Genomic DNA, 14,080 nt, shown 5'->3' with positions numbered 1-14,080 from the left:
TTGACTTTGACAGCGATCGCAATAACCTCGAACGGCGCACTTGTTGATTTGCTGTGTCCTTTTGTTGCATTTATTATTATTATTTATGTAAGCGTTTCTCATTTTATCGCGATTATAGAATTACGATTACAGACGGAAATTTATGGGTGTCGACCTTTGATCCGTGTACGCTGAGCGATGACCCGCACGTATTCTGTAAGCAAAAAAAAAAAGAAGCCGACTTAAAATTGCCATTTCTAATTCGATCGTCTTCTTTTCCTGCAGTTTATCAACGGTGGCCGTTAATGAAAAGATAGCTCAAGAGATAGAGAGAGAGAGAAACAATGGACTTGGAAGATATAGTGTACCTGGTGCTGCTCTTCGCCTCCATCGTCTTCGGACTGGTGTACAGGGAGATCGAAGATCAGCGCACAAAGAAGCTCGTGGGAACAGTCGTCGGCCTCTTCGTCACGTTCATGGTCTCAGGCTTTCACATCGTTCATTCCTTCATTACTGTATTCATCAATTCCTTGATCATCCTGCACCTGGATAAAAGGTAATTACTTACATTATGGAATACGTTATTCAACAATAGATTCTATTTTATTTTATTGTTGCAGGAAATGTCACCTGATAAGTTTCGCGTTTTCCTTCCTCTACCTGCTCTTCTTCCGAACGACAGAATACTTTGGAATTCCGTATCCTCCGGATCACACGAACCTGATTCAAATGATGCTCACGTTGAAGATGGTCGGGTTGGCGCTGGAACTGAACAACGGCGAGGACGACATCAAGGAAGATACGTTAACGATTGAAGAGATCTTCCACTATTCGTTCAATTACATCGGCGTCCTGACTGGTCCCTACATCCGGTACAAGACGTTCAGGGATTACTTCGAAAAGTCGTCATTCGCAAAACTGGCCGACTGGAAGCAGATCACTTTACAGAAGATCAAATTCATACCTCTGTATGCGATCCTCTTTCTCGCCGCCTCGTCGACCTGGCCCCTATCCGTAAGTTGCAACATAATATATGATTAACTGTTTCCCAATAAAATTGGTTACGTTTTATGTACTGTGACAGTACGCGAAAACCGATGAATTCTACGAGGAGCGATCGCTTCTGTACAGATTCTGGTACATCTGGCCGAACTTCTTCACCTTCAGGATGAGGCTGTACATCGGATTGGTGCTGTCCGAGTGCGTGTGCACCGTCGCCGGTTTCGGAGCGTATCCGGAATTTGCCGAACCGAAACCAGCTCACGGCCCTTCCAAGGAGCTGAAACGACTGGACGAAATGTGAGCGATAGTTGATAGTAATTGGAATTGAAAGTAATCGAAATTATTATGTGATGCAGGACCGAGAAGGAGCAGAAGGAAATTGGCTACAGCTTCGAGACTATTCACAACGTGAATCCGTACGGCGCAGAGTTCTGTCCGACGTTCCGCGAATCGATGAAGCATTGGAACATGTGCATCCAATATTGGTTGGCCGTCAATGTTTACAAGAGATTCCCAAGTAAAAGGTACAGAACGTTCGTCACGATGTTCGTTTCAGCCGTCTGGCATGGCGTCTACACCGGCTACTACGTCTGCTTGTGCGGAGCCCCGTTCGTCCTCCCCATCGAGGATGTCTACGTCAAGCTTGTCCTCAAGGGACGAACCGGCAAAGTAAGCGAACAACTCTTCTCACTGATTTCCCCATACTGACTTCGCCTCTTTCTCTCTCTCATTTTTGCAGACGCTTTACTGGTGCGAATGGTTCATGGTCGTCTTCAAGATGTTCTTCTTCTCGTACCTATCCATTGCCTTCCATTTGCTCTCCCTCGACTGGGTGATGCACTACTACAACTCCATCTATCACATCGGGCTGATCATCTCGGTGCTCCTTTACGTCGCCGGAATTGCACTGCTCAAGCTCAGGAAGAGGAGGACGACCTCGCCGACAGCAGCGGTAAGAAGTCCAAATAAAGACGCCGACGACAACGAACGGAAAACAACGACGATGACCGACAACGGAATCAAAACCGATTAAGCGTTTGCGGCAACCATTCATTATTATCCTAGTCAATTAATGAATCGACGGAGCCGACACGAAATCGAAACAACAACAACAAAGAATATCAACTCTTTTTTTAAACACACACACACACATGCCATAATTAAGTTAGTTAAAGTTAAGTTAGATCGCTCAAATGAAGAAAAACAAAAGATGCCAAATAACGTATACTTTCCAATTTACAACATTTACATTTCAGTAAGATACTTGATCGCATTTTATATATTTATAGTTGTTATATAGTAATATTTCCACGTCCGTCCGTTATCATCATCAGCAGTATCTGTGTTCGTTTCCTTCGTTCCACGTTTCTTCATTCCGATTTTTAGTCTTCCCATCAATTATCACACGGATAATAACATTTATTTATCATTCCTGCTGATAATCCGATAAGGAGATTTCTAATTTGAAAGTCGTCGAGGACGTGGAAATCATGTTGATGTTGTTCATTAAACGTTAATTTTTACAACAAACACAAATCTCCTCACTCTTAAATCCAAATTAACGCGAAATTGATGAATTAACAAACACATTTATCAACTATGATAAATGAGAAACAAACAATTTTATGAAATTAATTTAATCGCTTTTTTTTATTTTTTTTGTTAATGTTAAGATTCAGTTTTTTTGTTTTGTGAAATTACTTGGTCGACTCGACGGACTCTTCCCGTTTCCGTTTTCCTTGATTCCTTTTGCTCTTGTTGATCTTCTCTTCGCCGACCCTACGCACAACAAATTATTATACAGTTTTTATTATTATTATTATTAATTATATACAAAAACATACATTGCGGTGGCGCGCGTGCCTGGGCCCCAATGCGTCTGCGGATTCATCTGGAATCTGAGGTAACCGTTCTTCCGAGACGCGGGATTCGCGTCCGGCAGTATCGTGAAATCTGCTTTGATATTCGGCTCGACGCTCAATATGTTCTTGGCAGGTGAACCCTCGAACTGTCTCTTCTCACTCACAGGATGATCTTTGCACCAGCATCTCATTATATCCCAAACGACATTCGACGGTGCGTCCGTCTTTATCGATGTCTTGTGCATGTGCGTGGCGGACACCCGATATCCTGCATTCATTATTGCAGACCTACAACAACAACACGCATTTCAATAGAACAGAATAGAAATTGCAACAACATCACCCACCTTATCGCCAATAGCGGGGGCGTCTCGCAGTGCAAAGTCCCAGCCAACTTTTCCAACGTGTAATACAATGGGGAATCCTCTAGCTCCTCGCCGATCACATTCAGAACACCCCATATCCGTTCGAACGTCCCTAACTTATCGGAGGCTCCATCTAATAGATTTCTGATGAACTCTTTGTCGTGCAGAGGCGCCGACCAAATCGGTCCTCCCATCTGCGAAAAAAAACGATACAAACAAATCTGTTCGTGTAATCGTGTAAGGTTTTGATCTTACGTGCAACGGATGTTTGCAATTGAGACAGACGGAAGCCGTGAACGGGCCGGTCGGAAGCGCAAACTTCACCTGGTGATTATTCTTCTTGTCGTTCTTCTTCAGGATACCCAGAGGCTGTAGATTGGTACTGTCGCAACCGGTGCAATGGTACACCATCGACAATTTACTAGAGAACGCACACAAAACTCTTTTATATATACTCGTTTAAGTGATTCAATCTATATATACCTGGTCGTATATTTGCACTTTTGCGCTCCGGAAAAGACGCGCACGAAAACCCTCACGTAAAAATCGGCCGATATTGAGAGCAGAGGCTGTATGTATCTGCCGTAGCGATTCGCGTGACTCTCGATACTCTGCAGCAGGATCCTCAAAGCCATCTCGTGGCAGCTCCTCGTCTTCAACGAAACAGATCCGTATTTCGCGTAGCAAGTTTCCGGCGAGTTCCCTGCGAGCACTGCCATATCGGTGGCCGTCACCAGCAGCAAACCACCATCTTTCACCGCCTGCACGGCTCCGTCCAAGAATATCGATGGACACCCGTACGGGTCCAAGTCTATCGCATCAAACTGTTTCCTCCGATTCTCATACATGAACATCCTACAAAACAACAACAATTACTACAACTACCTCTCGACAAACACCAAACACTAACGTCGCATCACTTTGATTCGCTTGAACAATATCGGAAACCCCATTCTCATCGATATTGACCTTAATATCTTGAACTGCTTTTATACTTATGTCATTTGCCACTATTTTCTCGACAGCCTCAATCTCTTTGGCATATCTGATGCTCCTCAGTCCTGTTGCCGACAGCGCTTCCAATATACTCAAATTGCTCCGCTCGAAGGTCTTGCTGAACGTCTGCAAAACTAAAACACTGCAGGAATAATGAAAATAACGCTTAATAGACTTTGCGTCTTTGTTCTTTGCTTCAGCAACAAACTCTCCGCTCACCTCAGATCGCGATTGAACTCTTGCACCGGATTGTAAAACACGTTTCCTGCCGTCTTTATCTTCGCCGAGCCCTCCTCGATCACCTTGACGTTCTTTTCAGCGGCCACCTCCATCCTCATCAAAATTCTGTTTATTTTCGAGGTTATATTCCTGACCCACCACATGTGACACATAATAACGGTGAAGTTGGTCGCATATCTCATTCATTAACATTCATATCCAACTGTTGCTAATGTCAACACATTTGTTATAATCACTATTTTTGTTTTGCAACAATTGTTGCATTTCTTAATTATTCTCAATGAATAATGCGAGTTTAGATTTTGACCAAATCTCCGAGCAAATAGTGTGTAAACAAATGTAATCACACCCAATCACATTGCGCTAAGACATGACAGTTGGTAATGTAATATTTGAATTTCTTCTATTTCTCTTTTGTTTTTGTAACCAAATTTGAGTGATCCGTCAAAATCTTGCGCGATCGTGCGACGGCGTGCGATAGTGTTCGCAGCAAAATTCATAGCGTTTCGTACCATTTCGCACCACATTCAAACAATTTTAAGCAGAGTTTAACAAAGAAAATGTTGCGATATTGAAAAGAGACGAAAATTAATTCATTCCTCCTCTGTGCTACACCACCACCACTATCACCCCATCAAGTCGTGCGTGTATCAATTAATATGTTTTTTAATTCCGCATAAGTTACGAATCCTCGCATGTCCTCGTTCCTATTCAATTGCAGGTTGTCCGGCAGCAGCTGCATCGTCTCGCGAATCATCTTCGTAGCACAAAAAACTAACCTCAACACTGTAGGCAACAGGTACAAGAGTATGCCGAAAGAGATGACGCACGTCGCGGAGGCGCAGAGACAGAGACTGAAAATCAAAGAGAAGAGTGCCAAGTATGTGCCGGGCAAGGTGTCACTGCAGGTGCTGGGCAGCGGTGCCAACGGCGCACCTAGAAGTTTGTACATATTCACCGATCAGTCAAGGTAGTAAAATCATTCAATTCTATGTGTAATCTCATCATGCTTATCAATTGCATTTCTGCTGCAGGTATTTGTTTAACTGTGGCGAGGGCACACAGAGGCTGGCTCACGAACACAAAATGAAATTGGCAAAATTGGAGCACATCTTTGTGACGCAGGCAACTTGGAAAAACATGGGTGGATTGCCAGGCACCGCTCTGACTATACAGGATGTTGGGGTGCCAAAAATCACTTTGCATGGACCCAAGGGATTGGTAATAATAATAATAATCATCATATTGGAATTGTATGTGAAATATTAAAAATTGCAGGATTTCCTGTTCAAAGCGACAAAAAGATTTGTGGTGATGAAGAATTTAAAGCTGGAGATGGCCGACTGCGAGGAAGGCAGCAGCTTCTCCGATAACGTGATGAATGTGCAGTACGTGCCGTTGAGTAAAGCGGATCTTTGCGACGGAACGAATGAGGGTGACAAATGCACGCAGACTGCCGGAAGTCCGAATGTATGTGAAGCAATCGCGTACGTCGTCGTGTTGCGCAATCTAATTGAGTGTTCTTTTTCTTTCATTTTTTGTTTGGTCGTTGGGATCAGATGGATGTGGCGACTAGCACAGAGTCGAGGGACACTCGGAAAAGGCGACGCTCCAAGTCCAGGTCTCGTAGTCGTAGCTTAAGTGTGTCCGAGGATGAAACGAACTATTATGGAAACGAAAGTAAGCTCATTCGTTTAGATAGAAATAGATCCAGCTCACCTGCAGGTATTTCCTTTCAAACACATTAAATTATTTACTTTTAAACGTAAGCTCGCCACTCTCTGTTTCTCTCTCCCCATTATCAAGATGATAGTTGATGATGGGATGAGAAAGGTTTCTTCTAATCAAGATGTGCAATCACATTAATTGATTTCGATCGTTTACATTGATTGCTTTTTATAATTACTTGCGCGCACACACACACACACACTCTTGTTCTTGCACAAATACTAAATATTAAATATATTCTTTATTACAGTTGATGGCACCAAGTTTGCGAGCAACAGTATTTCGGAAGAGGCGAAGGCTGAGCTGGCCGAGACCAAGGAGAAGGGAGTCGTGATGGGTTATATTTGCAGGCTGACGCCCAGACCTGGCACCCTGTGTCTGGAGAAGTGCGTCAAATTCGGGGTGCCCCCGGGGCCGTTGCTCGGACAACTCAAAGGAGGCAGCGATGTGACACTTACGAACGGTACCGTTGTCAAGGCGTCCGATGTCTGCGAACCGGACGACCCGGGACCCGTCTTCTTGGGTTCGTCAACATCTTAACAGAGGCGACTGAAATACTTATATATTAATATTGCATTTGTTGTTGTGCAGTCGTCGATTGCCCCGGCGAAGAGTACTTGGATTCGTTGGTGAACAACGCTAGCTATCGTAAGCATCAGGAAAACGCAGTCTGCGACGAGGATTTGGCCTACCTGGTTGTACATTTCACACCCAAGAATGTGATGCAACATCCGAAGTAATAATCGATAATTTAAAATTCTATATATACTGGAAATTCGAGATGTTACGTGTTTACGAATTGTTGCAGATATCAGAGATGGCTTCAAATGTTCTCACCGAGCACGAGGCATATGGCGATCAACGATGCGAACGTCTGCATGGGAAGTACGTCAGTGCATCGCATCCAATGTCAGCTCAATCTTCTCAGTCCTGACATCTTTCCGTTGCTGGGCGACAAAGGAACGAAGATTACGGTGGTGAAGGAGGATGAGGAGAAGACGACGACGACAACGACGAATACTTGCAGAAGTGATTCGCAGATTATCCAACCATCGACCGTCGGTATTTTCCATTTACGACCGAGGAAAGGTTACGATGTCAGCAACGAGCTGAAGCTGAACCCCAAAGAGTACGTGGAGGAAGGAATGAAGGTGGTCGACGTCGAAGATACTCTGCCGGAACTCGAAAGGAAATTGTCGGAGAAAAAATCGACGTTGGTGGTGAACGAATACCCGAAGGTGTTGTTCATGGGCACAGGTTCATGCATTCCCAACAAGACCAGAAACACGAGCGGCATTTTGCTGCAGATCAGGTTCGATTATTATTATTATTATTATTGTTCTGACTGAATGCATATGTTTCATGTTATTTCTCCTCGACAGCGACAAGATCAACGTGGTCGTCGATTGCGGCGAGGGCACGTACGGGCAGGTGGTTCGATTCTTCGGAGAAGAGAAGAGTCGCGATGTGCTCGCACGAACTGAGGCGATCTACGTTTCGCATCTCCACGCCGACCATCACATCGGTCTCATCGGTTATCTGCAGGGACGTCGCAGAGCCAGGCAACTACTCGACATGCCCCCAAAGCCGGTGCGGCTGTTCGCGCCTAAGCAGATCCTCAGCTGGCTGCACTTCTACGACCTCTGCTTCGAGGGCATCTCCGCCGATTACGAGCTCATCCCCAACGGCGATCTGCTGATGACCGGGCCGACGCTGGACGCGACCCGCATGCAGCAGATCCTCTCCGACCTGGACATGGAGCAAATAAGCACTTGCTACGTGCGACACTGTCCGAACGCGTTCGGCGTCGCACTTCGTCACAGGCGAGGATTCAAGATCACGTACAGCGGTGACACAATGCCCAGCGAGGATCTGATCCAGCTGGGCATGGGCTCCGATCTGCTCATCCACGAGGCGACCATGGAGGACGAGCTGGCGCACGAGGCAGTCGTAAAGATGCATTCGACGACGTCCCAGGCGATCGAGGTCGGCCGTCTGATGAAGGCCAGGTACGTGCTGCTAACGCATTTCAGTCAGCGGTACGCGAAGTTGCCTCGCTTCAACGAGAACTTTACCGAAAACATCGGCATCGCCTTCGACAATATGCAGGTAAAAATGGACGAGTTGCCGCTGGTACCGATCCTCTATCCGGCACTGAAGATGCTCTTTGCCGATCATTACGAGGAGCTCGAGACGAAGGCGGTGAAACGCCAGATGAGACTGGAGAGAGAGAAACTTGAGAAATCGAAAGGAACGACCGCAGCTGCAACGGCAGCAGCATCCGCCGTCTCCGCAAATAAATAGCAAAAATACAAAAAATAATAAATACATTTAAAAAGAAATAATCTATTATTCGCTTTATGTAATTAATTACAAATTAGAATTTACTTTTATTTGCACACAAGTGTCGAACGTGTTGCCGCGCTATGAAATATGCGATGAGTTGCGTTTTCAGTTTAAATATATATATTTGTGCATTTGACATTGTTGGGTTTGCGTATCGGAATATGAAAGATATTATTCGTATGATGCTCGATCGAACAAAGTTTTTCGAATTTGAATTTCGAAATTGGCGCGCTGCTTCTGAACGCGCATTTCGAAGCTTCCGGTTTCTTAAACTCGCCCGATCAGTTATTGTTTTTTTTTTGGTCTTCAAATTTCTTTTTCTTTAATCTTATCTTATTTTTTGCTCGACCAACGCGAATATTTATAATGCGATCGAATGCGCTTCGAATCAGGAGCATTTGCAGCAGCAGCAGCAGCAGCAGCGAGAGGAATTCGCTTGGAAATGATGAAAATGCGACGCCGGTCAGATTCACAGAGGGTCGACGTCGGTGGGTTGGCAGCGCCGGCCGGTCTTAGGTAAATGACGTTTCGGCCATTGATATCCGGTTCGGTGCTTGTGGTGTAACGCACGCAACAAACACGCGGCCACACGTTTCCAGAGGAAAGAAAAAAAAATCTGGGCTAGCCACCGTATGGTGTGTCTGTTGTTTTGTTGCGGTGAACCGTGCTGCTGCCATAAGAAGGGAAGAGAAGATTGAACGGACGACGCGCGTATTGTTGAGGAAGAAGGCGCGTATAGATCGACGACGGGTGACGGACGGGTGAGGAGAGAATATATTCATCAACGCAACGCAACACGGACGTACGCATACATACGACAATGTCCACGTCCAATTACACAGCACCGGACAGCTGGGAGACGGAAGCTGACGGTGCGGCAAACGCTGCGGCGGCGGCTGCTGCTGCTGCTGCGGCGGCGGAAGCTGCGGAAGACGCCTCCGCCAAATTCTCCACGTTGAATGTGAACGCGGTGGAATTCGTGCCCTCCTTTGGATCGTTTCAATCGTCGCAGGACGAGGACGATGACGAGGAGGTAGAGGGTGGCCAAGTTGAAGCAGCAGCAGCACCAGCAGCAGTAGTAGCAGCATCGGCTGCCGGTAACAATAACAGCAGCAGCAGCGCAACATCCTCGCCCAACAAGACGACGACAACGTCGACGGCGTCTCAAGAAGAAGGTGCAGTCGTCGCCAGCGATAACGCAGCGACATCCTCATCATCGACGTCAGCATCGGCAACCCCTGAACACACTTCTTCGCCCTTGCCGCAGCAGCAGCAGCAGACGAACATCGTCGTCAATGGTAAGAGATATCATTATCATCAACATCGTCTTATTCATTTGCCAACTCTCTCGTTCGTTATTACTTCCCTTACTACTTATATCCTCCTTTCCTTTCTTACGAATCATACGTTCGTTCGTTCGTTCATTCGTACATTCGTTCGTCATTCACCGTCAAAAGTGCAACGTTGGCGCTCTCCACCACTCCATTATATTATACTATAAAGTCGTCGTCGTCATCATCATCGTAGTCGCTGTCGTCACATCTCATATACATTTCACATCCATCCATCATAATGGTTGATGAACCGCAATATGGCAAAGTTAAAAACAATTGTGTTTCCGGTGGTGGTGGTGGTGAAGGCACGAGCGGCGCAGAAGGCGGTGAGCGGGTGGTCGTCAAGGAACCTCCACCGATTCCCCCGGCCGACGGGGATGCATCCCCTGGAGACGGAGGCGGCGGCACATGGGAGGACGTCGCCGAGGACAACGACAACGAACAGATGCTGCTCACTCCGGAGGGCGACGACGAGGAACCCTCTTCCGAAGAAGCACCCAAGGTACGCACCACGTGTCTTTACAAATATTACTTCTCCATTTTTTTCTCTTCTCTTCTCTCATTTTTTTTTTCTACAATCATTTTTGTTTCTTCGTGCGTTCAATTATTTCAACTCTTTCCTCTTTTTGTTTTTGTTTATCGAACGCACAGCCCCCCAAAGTCGTTGAAGAGTCCGCGAGGAGCAAAAAAGAGCACGTGAACGTGGTTTTCATCGGACACGTGGATGCCGGCAAGTCGACAATCGGTGGTCAGATCATGGCCCTCACAGGCATGGTAGACAAGAGGACGTTGGAGAAGTACGAGAGGGAGGCTCGCGAGAAGAGCAGGGAGAGCTGGTATCTCTCATGGGCCCTCGACACAAATCAAGAAGGTAATTACAATTATACCTTTTCCTATTATTACTTCTATTTATATTGTCATCGGCGCCACATGGAGTCAGCAGCTTAATTTACATAAATAAATTTAGTAGCGTTACACCTGTGGCAGATCATGGTATCTACATTGGTTCGGAGTGATTCACTGTTTTAGTGAATCTGCTCCATTGTGCCTGTGTTTTTACTACCGTTCCAAATACTTTTATTTTTCTCTCTAGATAATATTTTATTTTTATCTGGATTATTTGTGAACACACATTTCTTTCAATTTTACTTCTAAATCTTTGTTAATATATATATAATAATATTTTTGTAATAGTATTTAATTTTTTTTAAATTTTTCTCTTCAACTATTTGTTGCGTTGCGTTGCAAGATTATTATTTTATAGGAATATTTTTTATTAATGGACCGTTTTGTTGAATTTTTCTAGAAAGAGACAAGGGAAAAACAGTGGAAGTTGGTCGTGCCTATTTTGAAACGGAAAGGAAACACTTTACGATCCTGGATGCGCCAGGCCACAAGAGTTTCGTTCCTAACATGATCAGCGGTGCCGCTCAAGCTGATTTAGCAATTCTGGTAATGCGAAAAACAACATCAACGAAGATGATTGATTATTAATGTTACTTTGTTGTTGTTGTTGTCGTTGTAGGTGATATCTGCTCGTAAAGGCGAATTCGAGACTGGATTCGATAGGGGCGGACAGACGAGGGAGCACGCCATGCTCGCAAAGACGGCAGGCGTGAAGCACCTGGTGGTTCTTGTGAACAAGATGGACGATTCGACGGTCAACTGGGACGAGGGCAGGTACAACGAATGCAAGGACAAGATACTGCCGTACCTGAAGAAGCTCGGTTTCAATCCGGCCAAGGATCTGAGCTTCCTGCCGTGCAGCGGACAGACGGGACAAGGATTGCGCGAGCAGATCGACGAGAAGGTGTGCCCCTGGTATCGGGGGCCAGCCTTCATTCCGTTCATCGACGACCTTCCATCGCTCAACCGCAAAGCGGACGGCCCCTTCATCATGCCCATCGTCGACAAGTACAAGGACATGGGCACCGTCGTCATGGGAAAGGTCGAGTCCGGTAACTGCCGCAAGGGCACCAACCTCATGATCATGCCGAACAGGGTGAGCCACGTTTAAAATTTATCTCTCTCTCTCTCCTTTTTGTAAACGCCACATGGGGTCAGCAGTCTATAATCCTTTGACCATGATTTAGACAGCGTTACACCTGTGGCAGAGCAAGACGCTTGCATTCGCGCCCGAAATCCGCGTTGCCGTTCTGGCGCGTAGAATTCACCAGGCCTCGCATCCGTTTACGTCCTCGAGAGTCGGCTCAGTACATTTCCATGTCTGGTGCCATAGTGTGAGGACACACATACATACATACAACATTCTCAAAGTTGCAATTATTTTACGTTGCGTTCGGTGAGTAGTGTTTGTTCTTATTCCGATTTTCTTTTTGAACACGCAGACGCCCGTGATCGTGGATCAGCTGTGGTCTGATGACGACGAAGTCAGCCAGCTGTTGCCCGGTGAGAACGTGAAGATCAAGGTGAAGGGAGTTGAAGAGGAGGATGTGTCACCAGGATTCGTTCTCTGCGATGCCTCCAATCCCATTCGAACCGGTCGCATCTTCGACGCGCAGCTCGTCATCCTCGAGCACAAGTCGATCATCTGCGCCGGATACAGCGCCGTCATGCACATTCATTGCGCCGCAGAAGAAGTCACCGTTAAAGTAAGTTATTGTTGTTTCTAACCCTTTGTATTTGTACTATATTTATGTTGATTCATCCTCAGGCCTTAATATGTTTGGTCGACAAGAAGACGGGGGAAAAGAGCAAAACGCGACCGAGATTCGTGAAGCAGGATCAGGTCGCGATAATGAGAATAGAGTGCGCCGGTGTCATCTGCCTCGAATCGTTCAAGCTCTTCCCGCAGATGGGCCGATTCACCCTCAGGGATGAAAGTGAGTATACAACCAAACAAACGCACATCTCTTTCTCTCTTTCGTCTTTGTGTTACTCGATTATCCCATATAATTACGCCATGATTCTCGAGTGTCAGACAAGACGTAAAGCAAAGATCCAAACGTTCCACTGGCTACGAAACAATTTCAATTTTCATTAGCTCACTAAACTTTGGTCACAATCAATAGTCATAAACTTGTATCTTCTTTCTTTGTTTTTTTTTTTAAATTCATTTACAATTGCTTAACGTTGTCCTATTTTCAGATAAAACCATTGCCATCGGAAAGGTCCTCAAAGTCGTCGAATAAGAAGATTTTTTTTACAAACAAACAAACACACACACATACACTCACACAAAACAACATCAAATCAAGATACACGTCACATATGTACACGAATCTTCTCGTTGAAGATGATATTGATGGAAGAGTGGAGGATGATAAGCGGGGGAGGAGCACAATGATTTGGACTTTGTTGTTGTGAGAATTATGCCGAAGAACAAGAAGAACTCTATATATGTGTATCTCATTTATATACATATACATATGTATAAGTCCGTGCGTGTGTGCGTGCGTGGTGCGTGCGCGAGAGACGTATTATATATATATTTACATTTTGGGCGGTTTAGATATTATATATATATATATATATAGCTGTTAACAAGTTAAAAACAGAAATGGTAAACACGACGGAGCGAAGCAACTGTAAAGGAGGTGGTGGAGGAGGATGAGGGGTGTGGGATGCTGATGGTCGACGAATAAGAAAGGACAAAGAAAAATAATTACGTAATAACAANNCGCCTGCCCCCGACGACGTCATCGTCGTCGTCGATTGTTTATTTTATTGTCTTTTCATCTCGCTCGCTCTCTCTTTCTCTTTGTCTCGCTCTTTCTCTCGGGCGCATAGACTGCTAATTATAACGGACGATTTAATTGATCTCCGCTGCTAAAGATGTCGCAATGTCTTTGTGCGCCGCTTCTTTTTTATGTTTCTGTTCGTGGTAGAGATGAGAAGACAAAACAAGACAAGACAAGACCCCCATGTGCGTAGTTGAATTTCGATTTTTTTTATACATTGAACATGCATATTTTGTGTGTGTGTGTGTGCACGCGCGTGTATTAATTATATATTACTACACATGCACTATATGCATACGCATCTGAACTTTTTCGTTTGTTTTTTTCTTTTCTTTTATTATTATTGATTCATCATCGGTGGGGGGAAATAATAATGAATATATATGTTTTTCGTTTAATATTAAAAAATCGAGCCTAAATATGGAAATACAGTCGCACTCCTCGTGTGCACACGTATGCAGAGCAGGGTGCTTGAACACACACACACACATACTTACACTCACGCGCACGGATTTGCATGCGTATGT

At 45.2% G+C, this 14,080-nt stretch overlaps 4 protein-coding genes across 5 annotated transcripts; 3 read left to right on the top strand and 1 right to left on the bottom strand.

Annotated features, from left to right (window-relative positions):
• Positions 1-105: 105 nt before the first annotated feature.
• On the top strand, positions 106-2,511 carry LOC108568776 (lysophospholipid acyltransferase 7). Its single transcript, XM_017930060.1, has 6 exons — positions 106-195; positions 265-535; positions 600-993; positions 1,064-1,278; positions 1,338-1,650; positions 1,721-2,511. Exons 2-6 carry the CDS (start codon positions 324-326, stop codon positions 2,012-2,014), a joined length of 1,428 nt encoding a protein of 475 aa, XP_017785549.1. The 5' UTR covers positions 106-195; positions 265-323; the 3' UTR covers positions 2,015-2,511.
• Positions 2,512-2,634: 123 nt separating this feature from the next.
• Positions 2,635-4,686, bottom strand: LOC108568775 (probable tRNA (guanine(26)-N(2))-dimethyltransferase). Its single transcript, XM_017930059.1, has 7 exons — positions 4,424-4,686; positions 4,119-4,346; positions 3,692-4,063; positions 3,464-3,629; positions 3,191-3,402; positions 2,826-3,131; positions 2,635-2,760 (listed from the first exon to the last, which is right to left on the bottom strand). The coding sequence occupies exons 1-7, from the start codon at positions 4,624-4,626 to the stop codon at positions 2,679-2,681; spliced, it is 1,569 nt and encodes a 522-aa protein (XP_017785548.1). The 5' UTR covers positions 4,627-4,686; the 3' UTR covers positions 2,635-2,678.
• A 159-nt stretch (positions 4,687-4,845) lies between these two features.
• On the top strand, positions 4,846-8,514 carry LOC108568772 (ribonuclease Z, mitochondrial). Of its 2 annotated transcripts, none has more exons than XM_017930055.1 (8): positions 4,846-5,414; positions 5,479-5,665; positions 5,723-5,914; positions 6,004-6,124; positions 6,423-6,695; positions 6,764-6,908; positions 6,981-7,484; positions 7,555-8,514. In XM_017930055.1, the coding sequence occupies exons 1-8, from the start codon at positions 5,140-5,142 to the stop codon at positions 8,474-8,476; spliced, it is 2,619 nt and encodes an 872-aa protein (XP_017785544.1). In that variant the 5' UTR covers positions 4,846-5,139; the 3' UTR covers positions 8,477-8,514. The 2 variants fall into 2 exon arrangements, with proteins under 2 accessions (XP_017785544.1, XP_017785542.1); XM_017930053.1 differs by having other exon boundaries at positions 6,004-6,169.
• Positions 8,515-8,945: 431 nt separating this feature from the next.
• Positions 8,946-13,485, top strand: LOC108568773 (eukaryotic peptide chain release factor GTP-binding subunit ERF3A-like). Its single transcript, XM_017930056.1, has 8 exons — positions 8,946-9,816; positions 10,158-10,354; positions 10,504-10,723; positions 11,159-11,304; positions 11,378-11,854; positions 12,201-12,464; positions 12,527-12,695; positions 12,961-13,485. Exons 1-8 carry the CDS (start codon positions 9,339-9,341, stop codon positions 13,002-13,004), a joined length of 1,995 nt encoding a protein of 664 aa, XP_017785545.1. The 5' UTR covers positions 8,946-9,338; the 3' UTR covers positions 13,005-13,485.
• The last annotated feature ends 595 nt before the right edge of the window (positions 13,486-14,080 follow it).

This window comes from Nicrophorus vespilloides, unplaced genomic scaffold, assembly GCF_001412225.1.
Source record: "Nicrophorus vespilloides isolate i.1.1-1 unplaced genomic scaffold, Nicve_v1.0, whole genome shotgun sequence".
Classification (NCBI taxonomy): Eukaryota; Metazoa; Arthropoda; class Insecta; order Coleoptera; family Silphidae; genus Nicrophorus; species Nicrophorus vespilloides.
Note: the sequence above shows the minus strand (reverse complement) of the source record. Positions and strands in the feature narration are given on the sequence as shown.